At 49.0% G+C, this 17,784-nt stretch overlaps 1 protein-coding gene across 1 annotated transcript in view; it reads left to right on the top strand.

The window, feature by feature from the left end:
- Tenm4 (teneurin transmembrane protein 4) overlaps positions 1-17,784 on the top strand; it is a 699,176-nt gene that overhangs the window by 616,700 nt on the left and 64,692 nt on the right. Inside the window, 2 exon segments of the mRNA XM_087901469.1 lie at positions 13,547-13,666; positions 15,994-16,255. Of these exon segments, the coding sequence (XP_087757595.1) occupies positions 13,547-13,666; positions 15,994-16,255 (382 nt within the window).

The raw sequence follows: 17,784 nt of genomic DNA, 5'->3' as shown, positions 1-17,784 counted from the left end.
GTGAAAGAGGGGAAGTTCAGAGGAGGAGGAAGAGTTCGCACAAAAGCATGAGGTATGGCAGGATCCGGGAGCCAGCAAAAGATGACATTAAACCAGCGCAGTATCCAGAAGGAAAGATAATAATTTCTCTGGAATGTCTTCTAATACAGCAATGCTTTGTGCATGCTGAACTGTGAGTCAACATGGTGACTCCAGCAGTCACTGAGAATGACTTCTGTACCAAAGGGTCCCTACCCTTAGGGATAAGACGTGATGAGAGCGTGGGAATGAGGAACCAAGGGGCTTAGCTAGAGACGGCTGTGAGGCTGAAGGGTCTGTGGGTGCGGGGTGGACAGTGGTGACGTCACCAGGATGAGGATCTAAAAGCAAGACCAGGGCATAGGAGGAAGGTGGTGGCCTCACCTTGAGCAGAGGAAGGGTAAAGAAAAGATACAATATGGTCACACAGCCAGGAGGAAGTGCTGGTCGGCAGTCTGAAGTCATTCTGGGGGTTACATGATGGTTGGAGTTCAAAGCTCTTGATTTAAGAAGACTCTTCAGCAGGTAAAAGGTGGGCCGGTGAGCACCCAGTGCTCGCTCCAGGAGGGTGGAGACCAAAAGACTCCAGAGCCCTGAGAGACTCTTCCCACTGTGCCCCATGAGCAAGTCCTGGCAGAGGGCACAAGGACATGGGAAAGCAAAAGGAGAGAAAGAAGGAAGTACTCTGTGCCCAGAGAGGGAGTCATGACACACAGCAGCATTCAAAGGGTCACCTCCTTAGAGGTGTGGGTGTCAGTGCCGAGGAGATGGCTTGCTCACTAAAGCGCTTGCCGCAGAAGCTTGAAGGCCTCTGTTTTGACCCTCAGAACCTACCCAAAAAGAAAGAGTCACGCAGCTGGAACTCAAGTGCCATGGAAACAGAGATGGACAGGTACCCAGAGCTGGCTGGCCAGCCATTCTCGGTGAAATTTTAAACTCCCAGCTCAGTGGGAGGACCTTGCCTGGAAGAATAAAGTGGAGAGCACAGAAACCCCAACCTCACCCTCAGTGCCAAGTGCACACACACACTCTACTCAGGCAGATACACTAGAGGGCACATTCTTAAACATACCCCAAAGCAGGTACAGTGGCTTTTCCGTGTGCACATGTCCAGTCGTATGCTAGAGTGAGGAACAGCAAGAGTGTGGGGGAGGGGGGGGATGACATTTCTTGGCCAGAGCTGCTGCTTTTGTTCCTAGGCAGGGAGCTGCTGCTATCTTATTCAATTGTGCGATTTTGTTTGTAGGCTTGTGGGCCTTCCCCCGGCGTGAGTTCTTTTAATCAACTGCAGATATAAATAATATTCCTAGTAAGGAAAATGGTGCTTGTTCAGCCTTTCATGACCGGCCCATATGGCATCCGATTAGAGCTACGGTTTGTCAGTTGCCTGTGGCTGTTCTGTTAGGACGTACCCTATTCATGCCAGGCTGCTCCGTGCCAGCAGGAACATGTCCCCAGGGTGTCCTCCCTGGGACGCACTGGGCCTGCTGCTTAAGTATTATGAGGTGCTGTGGGACCTGCCCTGGGTTCTCAGCACGGCTTGCATGGTCTTGAGAAGCCTGTGCTAGGGGAAGAGCCAAAGCTAAGGCCCTCTTCAGCTCCTGGCCTTGCCACCCCGTGTGCATGCTTCGATGAGGGGCTCGATAAAATGCAAGAGTCATGCCAGCAGCTGCCACCCCTCAAATCTGTTCTCCAGGCCAATCCTGCATCTTACTCATTAGAACTCAGTAGTTGCTCCAGGAATGTGTGTGCACATAAATTGCCTTGAAGAACGAAAAATGCAGAGGGAAAAGGAAGAGGAGAGGGGGACAGATAGACACATTCCATATTTTACTTGGTTTTAGACGGAGGATTCGGGGTCCGGCAGGGTTCAGTCATCTGCCAGACAGCGCACTGGAGGTGAGGAGCAGAAGCTAGAGAAGGCAGCTCCCACGTCCTTGCTTACACATCTGTTGCCTTCAGTTAAATTACAGACACTTGGAAGGCAGAGACTATTCATCCATGCGAACCCATGACATGTCAAGAAGGGCCTGGAAGGCAGTATTTGTTTTACAAGTGAGTCGATAATAGGAGGTTCCAAAATGTTAGTATGGAACCCCTATCCTGGCCTTCACCTGATCCAGTAGGCCCCTGCTCCTGGCTGTTCTAGATTCAGAAAAAAATAGCCATCCATCCACCATGGGTCCCCAAACATTCCTCTGTCAAATAAGCCTGGGTCAGAAACACTAAGTACCAGGTATCAGGTGCCTACTCCATGGTTTCAAATGGGCCTAGAGGCAAAAACCCTCCCTTGTGCAATTGGGATGAAGTAGAGTCAGATTCCCGGCTCAGACTGTTGCTTTCTTTCCTCTCATCTGAGAGGGTAGTGTTAGGGTAATGGGAAAGGCTCAATGTTGCCTTCCTGGCTTTACCACAAGCCATGCATGCATGAAATATAGTAAATATTTCACAGCAGCCTTTAAAAAAGATTAAAATAAAGGATCCATTTAGGGAGTGCCGTGTTCATGCCAGCCCGCTCCATGCCAGCAGGAGCATCCCCCCTGAGTGCCTCCTGGTTATGGACTAAGCCAGGCACCTAATAGATGAGTAGATGGTGGCTTTTATAGTGGGAGCATATCAAAAACTAGGACAGACTTTGCAATCAGACAGACCTGGACTGAAGGGCAGTTGTGTGGGGTGGGGGTGGGGATCATGCTGTCAAAGGTCAGTGCCCTCATCTGAGATACCTGGTGAGTGACGTGTGTGTCAGAGGGCAGCTTGGAGAATTAAATGAAAAGAAGTACACAAAGCTCAACCTGGGGCGCCCGCCACTCAGAAACGCCTCAGATAATTACCTCATGGTGCCCGAGGATGGAGGCGACGGCGTTGGGAGCTGCCAGCGCCACTTCCTTAATGGGAAGCAAAGCTTGGGTAACAAATGCTCCCCAAAAATGTCCAGCCCCCGCCCCATGGGGAGAGATGGGTTTAGATGGCTGGGTCACTATTGGAGGGTAAGAAAAGGCTGTAGTGAGGAATCCAGTGCACTTCTCCAGGGGCTGCTTCGTGCCCACGTGTAACAGTAATAAAGCCTGTGCCCAACCCACATCCGGGCATCCTATATGCTGTACCACGAGTTGCATGGTTTGACTAGGATTCCGCCCCACAGCTCCCAAGGTGCAGACTGTCACCCACAGCCTCTCTGAGTCTAGTAGAGACAGCAGGCCTCAGAAGGGTAACTCCTTCGCTCTGCAGAATCACGGCCATATGCCAGGGAGATTCAGATGGAGGGTTCCAGGCTACTGCTTGGAACCGGCTGGACCCTTGAGATATGGAAATAAGCAAGTCACTCTTGTAGTACAGGCCTCTCCTCAGCATCCACCCCATGTCTGGGATGAAGAAGCAAGAGAGTCCTCAAAGAGATACATAAGATAGGCGGAGAATTCCTGTGCCAGAAGGCGTGGAGTAGGGAGGGGCGACCACAGCTCCTCAGGGAGGCAGACTGGACTCCATGGAAGAAACCGCAGTGGTTGTTCAGAGCAGAGGTGGAAGAACTTCAGAGAAGGGAGAACAGAGAAGGCCTTCCTCCGTCTCCTGTTAAAGTTAGTCAGCTTTGTATCAACAGACACCAGCGAGAATGTCTTAAAGGGGATGGTAGAAGGATGTCTGACTGTCCAAACAGAGAAGAAAGAACACAGGACATAGACAGTGCAGCTTGGAGTCAGACAGGCAAGGAAGGGTCGACAGCCTGGGCATCTCCTGGAAACCCTCAAGGGAGAGCAGTTTCCTCTGCTGGTCATGCAGATGTCTGAGCAGCACCAAGAAGGTTGAGAAACTGGATATAGGGCAGATGTCACCTCCATGAGCAGTTACTGGTTACAAGAGGATGCGCTGACAGAATAACCACCCAACGCTGTTTGAATACAGGCTGAGAATACATTCAAGAACCCTGTCTAGGTCTGAGAAATGGTATGACTTTGACAAGCCTTGGCGGTTGTCGGCTCACTCACTCAGCAGATAGGTGGATGTGGGGGGTTGATAGGACACAGCATGGACAGGGGTTGCAGGACACGGCATGGACAGGAGTGACAGGACACAGCGTGGACGGGGAGTGACAGGACACAGTGTGGACAGGGGGTGGCAGGACACGGTGTGGACCGGGGTGGCAGGACACGGCGTGGATGGGGTGGCAGGACACAGTATGGATCAGGGGTGACAGGACACGGTGTGGATGGAGGGAACCCCACATGTAAGGGGTATAAGTGAGAGCATATAAATATGTGAGGCTGTATGTACATGAAAGCATGTGGACGTGTGAGGGTATGTGAAACGTGTATGCATGCTTGTGTTTGTGTGTGTGTGAGTGTGGATGTGTGTGTGCTGTAGGGAAGCTGTATTGCTTCATGTGGGTTTCAGCTGCACAGGATTAGAAATGCATGGCAGATTGAGAAACCAATATGGAGAAGAGTATGAGTTTCCAGGGTAACCAGAAAGTAGAGGATTTTAGCGGCGCTGGAAGATAATCACGGTGACATTCTTTAGGAGGCATGCTTCAACATTTGAAATCAAGACAGCAGTCAAGTAAAGGAGTATGGTAAGCATGGAGATCCTGTGGGAGAAGGACATGCATGGTAGATGCAGACCAGAAAGGGGGCATCAGGGCAGGGACCCAGAAAGATCCACAAACCGACTTAAAGCATTGTGTTTGACTCACGACTCAAAGCCAGCTCTAAACAGAGGGGAAGTAACCATCATGTCTCCTCAGCCTTCAGGATGCCTTTTACACCCTCAAGCAGAACCCAAAGGTTTCAGAAATTTTAAATATGGGAGTCTAAAAAAGGAAAAGGTCATGAGAAAAAAGAAATGGTCACACGTGTGGTGGTGTCCTTTCAACCAGTCCACTGCCAAGCATAGACGACACCCAAGTGTGGGTGCCCCCGAGTTACAGATGGACTTCCCACACTCCCCACCCCACACTCCCCACCTCACACTCCTGCCCTCACCTCTGGCCCCAACCTCCGACAGTCACCAAGATCCTCCAGGAGGCTGAGCCGTGGGGATCTCCTAATGAACTCAGATAAACACCAACTTCCTGACAGCTGGGCTTGGAGTGAATTTATTATTGAATTACACTCCTGATCCTTCAAAACAAACTGAGCTGACAGTCTACCCCATCAGTTACCAAAAAGGGGGGTAAAAAAAAAAGGAAAGAAAGACAATGACAAATTACCTACTGGAAGATGGACAAAGATAAAGATCCTGCTTCCTCCAAAATGTCAGCCGTAATATATTATTCATGTTGGTTTTTAAAACTCCCTCTCCACATCGAAATGAACGTTTATGATGATAAAGCAACAAGGTGGATCCCACCGAGGATGCGGGCAGCAACATCTCACATCATCCTAATGAGCAGCTAACATCTCCTCCTCCGCCGCTTGATCAGCCCTTCGTTGATTTCAAAAGGAATTACCATCTCTGTTCGCCTTGCACCTTAAGCGGGTTCCTCCCTGTTCATCACAGGCAGTGTTAGCAGAGGAGGCCACGGTGATGCGGAGACAATGTAGTGCACAGGGAGAGGGGACCTAGATCCAGTTCCTGGGCGGCTGGGACTGGTAACCGGTGAGGTTCAGTGAGATAAAATGCCCAGAAGCCCTGCTGCTATTGGAAGCGTATGTACAGAACTAACACTAAATGTTCGCCATAGTGTGCTCTTTGCCAGGCCTTGTTGGGAATACTGTCTATAAGCAGTGATGTGCTTAAGTCTCCACCTCCAACCCCCAAGTCATACCGCAGAGGGAGTCCGCTGGTGGCCCTTATTTTAGAACCGGAAAACCCAAGGCACAGAGAAACTGAATCAGGAGGCTAAGGTCATAGGCTTGTGAATGGTCGAGGCATCTGTTCTATGCTGAATCTGGTGGGTTCCAAGTTCAGAGTCTTCAGTTCAGAAATCTCTACAGCAAGATGATGCCGCTACACTCGACATCTCCAGCTGGCTCTAACGGGCTCGCAAACGCCACACAACATAGAACAACACACCAAGCTTCGCGCCACAGAGCACCGGCTCAGAGCAGCCTAGCCTGGCCTGGAGCCCAGCCGCCTCTAAAAGCAGTGTGACTGTAGACACATCTCTCACAGACTGCGGATAAATTGCGGCTGGTACTGGAAAAATCTCATTCAGTCGGCGGGAGCTCACAGAAGACAGTGTAAGGGTTTGTACAAGTCAGGCATATAAATCCACTTGAAGTGCCTTATGCAGTGTGTTGATTTACATAACCAGTAGCAGCACGGAGAAGCAAACACGGGAAGGCAGGCGACGCACACAGTTAGTATTTGCTGCCTAGATCCCTAGTGATTTTTCCCATGCCCTGAATACCAGCTATTTGCTTCGAAATAACTGAAGAGGAAGAAGAAAGTTGCTGGTTCTCTCCCTGCACTGAGAATTTCCTTCCTCTGTTTATAGACCATGCCTCAAACAGTAGACCTAACACCTAGCTTGTTCCTGGCATTTTTGTTAAGTCTTTCAAACAAGAGGTACAAGCAGAAGTCAAGTGACCCGTCGAAGGCAGGGATCCCCACCGTGGGAAGAAGCTCCCATGCTTTCAGCCTGGGGTCCCTAAACACATCCCCTTCAAGGTCAAGTGGCTCAATGTTCTCTGACACCACCCTCACCTTCAGCAAGAGAAGCATCTCACCTCTTGATTCAGTAAAGTTTTAAGAGCTTATGCCATGCCACGCCTTCAAATTCTAAGAGAGCCTCTTGGAAGATGTTTCCCTTGTCCTACTGAAAATGAGCATCAGCCAGGCCCAGCACTGGGAATGGAGTGTGCGGGAAACATGGTTGATCCCAGCTACGTGGAGCTTAGCCTGCTTTGGAAATAAGATCATCTTAATCACATGACTCATTTTCTACAGAAGTAGCCCAGAGGGGCAGGAAGGGTGGCTTCTGCTTGGTCAATGCTCTGGCTGAGTCTGAAAGATGAGCCGGTAGCTTTCCAGGGAGCAGGGTCAGCGAAGGACAGGGAGGACAGTACAGGGGCAGGGGTGAGCATCGTCAGGAGCCCAGTAAGATTCTGAAATTCCCTGTTCTGAAGGCCACTTGAACCGGGTCGCCTAGCACCAGGTAAAAATTATTAAAAACTCTTTGGGAAAACAAAATCTCTAGCTCCTAAACACATGTTGAATTTTGTTTTACACCAGATTGGGGGAAAACTTCAAGGCACTTAGCAGCTGAAAAGATAGGGGGTTCAGAGGTGTCAGAGGTGGGTGGCTCTCCAGAGTCAGCCAGTTACCAGATCAGAACGAGAAGCCATGACTGCCCGGCCATAGTTCTTTCTTCTCTTTCCCCTTGAGTGACAGTCAAGGCTGTTTTTTTTTGTTTTGTTTTGTTTTGTTTTGTTTTGTTTTTTTTGTCTGCTCCGTTCTGTTTGACGGAGGGCTGGGTAACAATCCATCTGTTGTCTCTCCAGCAGATAGATTCTTCTCTCAATCCCAAGCCTGGCCTCTGGCCTCACGAAGCAATCGGGCAGATCTCATTGCCACCAGCAAGGGCACCTTGTTCAGGCTCTGCGTGTAGAGCTGGGCTAATGCCAGTATGTGTGACACCAGTCCTGCTGGCCTGGCAGGAGCGCTGCCTCCTGGCAGGGTTCACCCAGCCTAATTGCTTGTTTTGTGTCCCAGCTGCCTGGCATATGCTAATTCCATGTGTTGACACTCTGATAACGGGGACAAACACACTAGGGCATTTCAAAATGGCTTTTGTGAACGCTAGCGAGTAACCAGGACCTGGGATTCTTAGACCTCAGAAACTCTAGCACCAAGCGCAGTGCCTGCCTGGCTCATAGGAGAAAGCTGAGGTTTTTGTGAGTGTGTCAGATAGACACCGTGGTCACAGTCAGGATTTGGAAGGGAGAACTGAGCCAATTGAGTTAGTCTCTAGGTGACCTTGAGCAAATATTTTCTTTCTGAGTTTCAAGTTCTTGGTCGTTATTCACCTCATGAGCAGGAAGCTGCCCCCGCCATGCTTGCCGTACCTAGTGAAAGTGAGTCAAAGCCCCCGACACATAAGACAGCCTCGTGAACGTGAATAGTGTAGTCATGGGATCGTCGGCATCATGGAGAGATAATCAGAAGGCGTGGAGGAGCTCAGAGGAAAGGGTGATTATTGTACCGAGAAGACTTGGTGACAGCCTTACAGAAGTGGTGTCGGTGCAAGAGACTCAAAGGATGACTAGAAAATAAGATCTCTCACCTCCATCATCCCAAGCAAGTGACCAAGGAGGAAATAAGAGATGTTGTCCTAGCTTGCTTTCTATTTCTGTTATAAAATGCCACGACCAAAGGCAACTTGGGGAGGAAAGTGTTTATGTGGCTTACATACGCCTATCATCATCTACCTTGCAGGGTTTGAGGACAGGAACTCAAGACAGGAACTCAGGCAGGAACTCAAGACAGGAACTCAGGCAGGAACTCAGGCAGGAACTCAAGGCAGGAACTGATACAGAGGCCATAGAAGGGCGCTGCTTACTGGCTTGCTCCCCATGGATTGCTCAGCTTGCTTTCTGACAGAGCCAAGGAGCCACCTTCCCAGGAGTGGCACTGCCTGCAGTGATCTGGGCCCTCCTGCATCGTGAAAATGCCCACATAGACTTGCCTATTGGCCAATCTGATAGAATCAATTTTTTTTCAGTTGAAGTTCTGTCTTTCAAGATGACTCCAGTTCATATCCAACTAAAAGAAAAAAAAAAGGAAGAAAACTAACTAACATAGGTTTGATATGAGCCAGCTGGGAAATCCAGAGTGACAATGACCCTCACCTCTGATCGGTGGTTTCTTGCCAAGATAGAGTTTTAAAATCAAAGCAGCAGCAGTTGTATCTTAGCCCCACCCACAACGCCAAGCCTTACCTTCAGCGTGAGGTCAGTGTCCCAGGAGAATGTAAACACCAACTCATTTGGGCTCATGAGAACTGAATATTAGCCTGGTGGTGATAGCCTATGTCTTTGGGAGGAAGAAGCAGGTGGATCTCTGAGTTTGAGGCCAGCCTGGTCTACAGAGTGAGTTCCAGGACAGCCAGGGCTACACAGAGAAACCCTGTCTATAAAAACAAAGCAAAACAAAAACAAACAAGTAGCTAGAACCAATTATTAAATGTTTGGGAATTTGGTAAGCTGGTTGCTAAATTGCTATTATTAAAGATTAAACTGTACCATGTTGGAGATATGGCTGCTCTTCTAGAGGATCCAGGTTTGATTCCGAGTACCCACAACAGTTTATAACTCTAGTCTCAAGGGATCCTATATTTCCTTCTGATCTCCATGGGCCCCAGGCATGCACGTGGTGCAGACATACATACAGGCAAAACACTCATACACGTAAAACAAAATTTTCAGTTTAAATTAAAAAGCCTAAACTATATAAAATCGAATTATATCAAAGGGTTATAAATACTCAAGGCTTATCACTTCCCTAGGATTTGATTGAATTTTATAAGTATCATTGCTTTTGAGCTTATTTGAGACTAATGGCACCATGAGCTAGGAATACCACATAATAGTATACCACTGTGCATTTCTCCCCAACTCTGTCCTCAGTGGCATCATGTCCGTAGCTTGAATGCAGCCATGATGGAAGGTTTACACCACAGGAATGGGTAAATACCACTCTTGACAACTGTGTCTCTCGCTCTCCTCTTCTCTGTCCTCTCCCGCTCTCATCTGTCCTTAAACGTTTACCAATGCCCCACTGGTCGTGTCCACCCAATAACTGCATAAAGGGAGCAATCGTTGGGAAACCCAGCTCTTTTCAAACCTCCTTAGACAAAAGCACATAGCGTGAGACACATACAGAGGCCTCCACAAAGTGACTTTCCACATCTCCTTTGTGGCAGGGGGAGGTCTTAGCGTTAAACAGGGTTTTCTTGACAACCGAAAGCCGAGGTTAAACAGAAGGAGGATGGAAGTGTTTTACTCTAGGACCTGGTTTCTGAGCCAAACACCTGTCTTCTACCATGAGGCCTCAGTGGCCTGGTGGGGCCAGGCGTGTCAACTTAATCTTCTCCAGAATCCAAAGCAATCCACAGGAGCCTGCACTAGCGTTACATCCGCTCTGGTTTGCCGGACGGGGACTAAGCGATAGCCAAACGCTGCTGTTTGAGTGTTTCCCAATGACCAGGAAATTCCCCCAAAGAGAGATCAATCAGAGGATGCCGGTCTACAGGCACATGGGTTGGGGATGGGGGTTTGGGGTGCAGCCAGGGAAGCCCCATGAAGGAAACCACCCTCAGAGGGCTGGTTACCGTCCAGGCAGAATCCAAAGTTGCTATGCATGTCAGGAGGCTGGAGAGTAGCCAGGATCAGGCGCTGAGATCTGGTAGTAACTCACTGGAAGGACAAAGTTCCAGCAATACAAAATTCAATTGTCCTCCATTAAAGAAAGTCTCTCTCAGTACCAGCTGAACACAATTGATGGAATAAATTCTTCACATTAGCAGAAAGATAATTTCACGTAAATACTTTGAGAGACCGTCCAAACAGGACTGCAGGTCTTAGCTGAGCCTCGCCTGTTTAACTGACTTGCCATGTAATTGCATTTAGACCTAGGGCCTCAGAAGGAAACCACTGACTGAATTAGCACCAGTCAGAGTGTGCAGAGTGAGGTGAGGTGAGGTGAGGTGGGGGTGGGGTGGGAGGGGTGAGGCTTATAGTGCATTGTGGGTAGTTGTTGTTGCCTTCAGAAAGGACAAGCTGACACTAGTGAGACCAGCTGCTTGCAAGCCTGGTGTTAATTGCTTTTCTCATCAAACAGAGAAAAGCTTATCACTTGAGGGAAGTAAGGATTTGGGTGTCTAATAAAGATGGGATAGAGTTTGAGATTTTTTTTTCTCATGAATGCCCACAGGCCTTATCCGTAGCTCTTCTGTAGGCGGGGAGCAAAAGGGTTCCTGAAGCTGGGTATGAGAGAATGTGAGCAACAGCACCTGCATTTGTGGCCGTGTGCATAGTGTGTCATCAATGTCTGTGTGCACAGTGTGTCATCAATGTCTGTGTGCACAGTGTGTCATCAATGTCTGTGTGCATAGTGTATCATCAATGGCTGTGTGCATAGTGTGTTATCAATGGCTGTGTGCATAGTGTGTCATCAATGTCTGTGTGCATAGTGTGTCATCGATGGACATGTGCATAGTGTGTCATCAGTGGTTGTGTGCACAGTGTGTCATCAATGTCTGTGTGCATAGTGTGTTATCAGTGGTTGTGTGCATAGTGTGTCATCAATGGCTGTATGCATAGTGTGTCATCAATGGACATGTGCATAGTATGTCAGCATTGGTCGTGTGCATAGTGTGTCAGCAATGGCCGTGTGCATAGTGTGTCAGCAATGGCCGTGTGCATAGTGTGTCATCAACGGTTGTGACCATAGTGTGTCATCAATGGCCATGTGCACAGTGTGTCATCAATGGCCGTGTGCACAGTGTGTCATCAATGGCTGTGTGCATAGTGTGTCATCAATGGCCGTGTGCACAGTGTGTCATCAATGGCTGTGTGCATAGTGTGTCATCAATGTCTGTGTGCACAGTGTGTCATCAATGTCTGTGTGCATAGTGTGCCATCAATGGCCATGTGCACAGTGTGTCATCAATGACCGTGTCCATAGTATATCAGCAATGACTATGTCTATATTACCTTGATCTCTCAGAGCATTCACTCAGGAGTGAATTAACTCACACTTTCATTCCCATTCATTTTGCTCACGGAAAACACACCAATGAATTTAGGTCTAGAAATGTAAGGACCAGAGTCCAGCTACCTTCTGCTACTACCTTCCCAGTGACTTCGGACAAATAATAAGGTAGACCATCTTTATAAAAATAAAAGGACCCTGGCAACTTTCCGGATGGTTCTCAGAGGCCTCACCAAGTTTCCTTCATAACCACCCACAGGAAGGAAGGATTCTGTCACCATTGCATCTAGGGCAGGTCTTCTTTTGGTTTGTTTCCTACTTTGAGGTCCTTAGAAAATATCATCTATAAAATGATCCCATTTCTGAAAAACGTGCCAACCATTATTCTAGACGATGGCAAATCATCCTGTTTATTTGCCCAATCCCCCGTTGTTGTTATTGTTGGTTTGGTTTGGTTTGGTTTGGTTTGGTTTTTTTTACTGTGACCGAGTACTTGCTAGTTATGGTCCAGGCACTGCACTATAGAGAAAGCCTCATCATGCCCTCAAGCAGCCTGAGATCTGGGTGGAGGGGAAAGAGAGATGAAGTAGGCAAGGTACTGAGGTGTCTGTCTGAGTGTTGGAGGGAGTGAGATGTGAGTTCTGAGCAGGAACGTCAAGAAAGGCTTTAGAGAAGAGATGTCCTTTGAAATAGGTGTTGAGGGATGAGGATGTTGGGGGTGCCTGCAGAAATGGGATGAGAATGTTAGGGGGCACCTGCAGAAATGGGATGAGGATGTTAGGGGGCACTGCAGAAATGGGATGAGGATGTTAGGGGGCACCTGCAGAAATGGGATGAGAATATTAGGGGGCACCTGTAGAAATGGGATGAGGATGTTAGGGGGCACCTGCAGAAATGGGATGAGGATGTTGGGGGGCACCTGCAGAAATGGGATGAGAATATTAGGGGGCACCTGCAGAAATGGGATGAGAATATTAGGGGGCACCTGCAGAAATGGGATGAGGATGTTAGGGGGCACTGCAGAAATGGGATGAGGATGTTGGGGAGCACTGCAGAAATGGGATGAGGATGTTGGGGGGCACCTGCAGAAATGGGATGAGGATGTTGGGGGCACTGCAGAAATGGGATGAGGATGTTGGGGGCACTGCAGAAATGGGATGAGGATGTTGGGGGGCACCTGCAGAAGTGACATTTCAGGCAGCTGGGAGAACATCGCACACACAGGCAGCACACAGTATTCTCCTGGCAATGCAGGGAAAGTACGTGGTTTACTGTCTAGAGTACAGGGAACAAGTGGGAGTTGGGGGGGGGGGCTGGGAGTGGGGACAGGCTCCCAAGGACACACCCCAAGGAGATGCCATCATTTGTTCTTCTCTATCGAATGCCGGGTGGAAGGAAGCGCACCCCTCCATCCCAATCTCTTTCTTGTATCCTCACTTCCGGCAACGTGATGATAGGCACAGTTGCTTTCTCTGTTCCAAGATGAAAACCAGAAAACACAAACAAAAATGAGGCACAAAGAACTGTCACATGCTTGCACAAGTTCAGAGATCTAGGAAGTAGCAGAGCTGGGATTTGAACCTAGTCCCATCATAACGATACTCTGTTGTTCCCTGGGATCAGCTTTTTCTCCTTATGTGAATCGTGGCTTTAGAAAAATAACATTGGAGTATGATATCTGACAATATTTCCCCAGAGTGATTCTCTCAAGGACACTTGGATCCCTTGAGAGGTGACAGATTATTATCGGAAGTGAACACCTGGGGCTCCTGGATGTAAGGTGTGTCTAAATGACCAGCCTTTTGGCTATAACTTCAGAGGTTTCCCTGCTGACCATGAACGGTACTTCATGCTGTTCCTTCTTCTCCTCCCTCAGGCATGCGTGCGTTATCCGTGGACAAGTGATGACATCGGATGGGACCCCGCTGGTTGGCGTGAACATCAGTTTCATCAATAACCCTCTCTTTGGGTACACAATCAGCAGGCAAGATGGCAGGTAGGAGACCTGTTGTGGGTCAGGGAGTTGGGGCCTGTGGTCTTCCAACATGGCGGCCCCTGGATTGGTTATGTGGACAGAGGGTCAGACAGCCTACCTTCTCCCACACAGTTCTACAACCTATGGCCTTACTGTGAGCTGTGTCTAACTCTGGCCTCTGTCCCTTCAGCTGTGAGCTAAGCACTTTCTTCTCAGGAGGCTCTCTCATAAGCACAGGGCAGCTTATCTGTAGTCTTCTCAGTGACTCCTCGTAGGAATACTGTGACATTCTTCCTTTCAACCGCCTAGAAGTTACTTCAACAGAAGCCACTTTGGTGACAGCCAATCCTGGCCTTTGCATTTCCCCTGAAGTGGTTTACCCCATCAACAGTATAAAGTAAAGCTAGGGTTTCCAGGATGTCCTGGATCTCCCGCAGTGACTGGCGTCTGCCTGGACAAATACTGCTGCCCAACCCTCGGCTTCTTCATCTGTAGCCTGATTCTAACATCCTCGACCTCATAAGCTGGTCGGGAGAATCAGAGGAATGGCTAGGATAGTACAATGGGTGGGGAATCACCTAGCATGTAGTATGCATTTTAAAAAGCACAGCTTCCTGCCACACACTAGGATTCACTAGCGTGAAACATAGAAAGTCAATCAATAGTAGTGGAAGTTAAGACTACAAATTATAACGAACCATTGAGTAACAAGGTGATAGTAGCACAAATATTTTAGAAAAAAAAAGAAGGCAAGTGGAATATTTAGCCCATCCGTGGTGATAAGTCCTCTATTTTTAATGAACCTGGTGGTGTCAGTCCATCTGGCTGAGCGTGGGCCCATAAGGTTGCTTCTTCACTCTGCCTTGGAAATTATGCTCCAGCCTGATTGATTTTAGCGCCTCTTTAATCCAATATCAGATGTGAGCATGTCCCAGCCGAGGTGATAATGAAGCAGGACTCATTCGTTTGTGTGTCTTAGACAGCTTGGCAAGCGTGGCGCCAGGAGCCTCCCCTCCTCCGTGGCAGTGGGAAGGACCCAGCTGGAAAAGTCCTGGGCCAGCCCCCAGGGAGCAAACTGACCAGGCCAGGCCACTGCTCCCCCTGCTGCACAGTTCCTGCTCAGAAGGCCCTCAGCAGCCACCCACCAGGGCAGGAAGGAGCTTCCCCTGCTCACTCCGTCTGTCCTCGGGTTTTGGATAGCACAGAAATGGCAGCTGTGGGTATCCTCAGCCGTGGATATTCTTAGAATGCTCCCACCCACAGGGGAACAGTCATCAAAAATGGAGCTTTTCCAGACTGCTCTTTTTGCCATGACACTTACCACATAAAGAGCCAACTGTCAGTCAAAAGGCACCTCTGGGCTTGCTTAGACTAGGTCCACGAAACATGCCATAGTAATCCCACATGCAGTGACTTTAGCAGTCACCCATTCTTTGGCCTTCTGGGCTATGATTTCCCTGTTTGTGCTATGCTGATTATATGTACTGCTTCATGAGGGCATTAAGTGCCCAGGGGGAGGTTCTCCTGCATAAGCCTCCCACATGGTGACACAGCCAGAACGTGTCATTTCAAATCAGTCCTCGCTGATGCATCGTGGGGCTAGCATGCTCTTTCCAACATAGACACCATAACGTATGGAAAAGCTACCACTTGTTCCCATAGTGTCTGAAACTCCCTCTTGTATGTGAGCAGGGAACATCTGACCCACTCCGCTCCTCTCTTCTGTGACTCAGTTTCTCTTCCCCCTTCATGTACAGAAGCAATTGAAGAAGACACTCATATCTACCTGTGATCTCCATATATACTCATACACAGACTGCACATGTGCATACAAGCATACACACATGTGCTCACACGCACACAGAAAAATAATCCACACGAAACTTTGGGTTTTTATAGATGGGAAAGCTGAAGCTCAGAGAGGCTGGCAGATTTACTCGTGGCCACACCGTAGCTCGTGGCAGTAAGGACTGGATTCAGGGCTCCCAGTGCCCAGGTAGCGCCTGCTGAATCTCATTCTGCTGGCTCCTTAGTGTGCTCTGGCTCCTCACAGCAGCAGCACCAGGAGCTCTGTTGCAGGGGCTCCCCAGCTGCCCTGGGTCCTGCTAGGCAGCTCCTGCTGCTGTGCTTTAATGTCTAACTACCCCACCCCCGCCAATCATTTTACAGCAACGGCTAGCGGTTGCTGGAGTCACTGTCACTGTTTGTGGCTGCAGTCCAGTCTCTGAATGTTAGAGTGGCCCTCAACCAAGGACTCGGCCCCTTCCTGTAACCTTCTCACCCTTCACAATCTCACCGTTCTCTTCTTCCTCTTCTTCTTCCTGTTGCTGCTGTCCTCCGACCTGCAGCTTTGACCTGGTCACGAACGGCGGCATCTCCATCGTCCTGAGATTCGAACGGGCACCCTTCATCACGCAAGAGCATACCCTCTGGCTGCCCTGGGACCGCTTCTTTGTCATGGAAACCATCATCATGAGACACGAGGAGAACGAGATTCCCAGCTGCGACCTGAGCAACTTCGCCCGCCCCAACCCCGTGGTGTCGCCATCCCCCCTGACGTCCTTCGCCAGCTCCTGTGCTGAGAAAGGCCCCATTGTCCCAGAAATCCAGGTACTCAGGCTTCTTGATGATGTCAGGCCATTCTTTTATTTTATTTGGGGACAGAGGACAACCCCAGAGACAATAGAAACCAGGACAGTCCCCCTAGCGGCCTGAGCAAGACCCCAAAGGCCAAACCCCATAGTGGACATGGCATCAGATTATGAGGGCCACTTTACATGCCTGCCTACAATCTGTCAGCACGCTAAGCCTTACAACAAACTCCTTGGTTCTTTCTGCTCTGCCGCCCTGGCCACCCTGCCTTACTCATCCTTAGCTTTCAGATTTTTACTTGTCTTGGTATTTCTGCTAAAAGTATAGCAACAGTTTCTACACACAGGACTAAGCCATGGGATCCCAACTAGTAAGCATTTTAATAAAGAGTAAATAAGAAAAATGGAACATGGGTTACTTAACACAACGTCTGACACCTACTAAGTGCTCGATAAATTCTAGCTCTTATTATTAGTAAGATTATTTAACACATGCTGCCTCCGTGCCAATTAAGGATTGCTTTGGATCAGATCTACACACGCAAATGTTTTACTTAATTATCATTAAAGGGAAGTAATTGAGAAAAATGTATTTTAATCTGATGAAAATGAAGATCAATTCTTTGCCAAGCAAAACCATGCCGAGCTGAATCTCCTCCATCACCCCCGGGTTGGATCTCCTCTGCCTTTCCCAGTCTGATGTCTTCAGGCAGAAAAGAAGGTCCAAGGACGAGGGGAAATGGCAGGGCAGAAGCCCAGAGAGGCCCAGGTCACCTGCCTACCTAACGAGACTTTCAGCAAAGTGATTGTTGATGGATCGCCCTGGTGCTGGTGCAACAGAGCATTTATAGGTGTGTGTGTGTGTGTGTGTGTGTGTGTGTGTGTGTGTGTGTGTGTGTGTGTGTGTGTGTTTCACATCTGGGTGAGCAAACACATCTCCCTGAGTGTGCCCTGTTGAGTAGCTCCCAGTGCCACTCCCCAACAAGGAAACAACCATTCCTGAATCCTCACTGTACTCTGGGCAGAAAGCTCACTCCTTCTCAGAGATGCAGGGCCTGTCTCCTGTCTCAATGGCCAGGCTGACCTTTCTATGAAATGCTTGTCAGCAGAGACAGGACTTGCTGGAGAGAAGTAATTTGTTACTCAACCCCGGCTCAGTTCTAGTCAGACATCTTTTCCCAGGAGCGGGGACTGTGGAACAAATGAGGTTCAAGGTCATCCCCTCCTTGTAGTGCTCCCTGAGCCGGGTGCCTACAGGTTCGGTGGGGGCACAACCCTTGCTTATTGTCAGCCCTGCAAAACACATAAAACAAACTCTTTGTTTTCCCAGCCCCATTGCTGGTCAACCTCCACAAGTGCTGGGATGTGGAAACTGTGGTGGGCGCATTAATGAAGGGAAATATTTATGAGAGCATCAGGGCCAGCACTCAAGTGCCGCCCGTGGCCCACCGGGGTGTGTAGCCTACTTCGCCTGGAACTACAAACTGTGGCCTGGGAAGACAGCAATGGATTAATTCCAATCTATAGCATTTCCTGTGTTCAAGAGAG

The sequence above is a fragment of the Myodes glareolus genome, chromosome 24, assembly GCF_982192425.1.
Source record: "Myodes glareolus chromosome 24, mMyoGla1.1, whole genome shotgun sequence".
NCBI lineage: Eukaryota > Metazoa > Chordata > Mammalia > Rodentia > Cricetidae > Myodes > Myodes glareolus.
The sequence above is the reverse complement of the archived record's forward strand: the minus strand, read 5'-3'. Positions and strand labels throughout refer to the sequence as shown.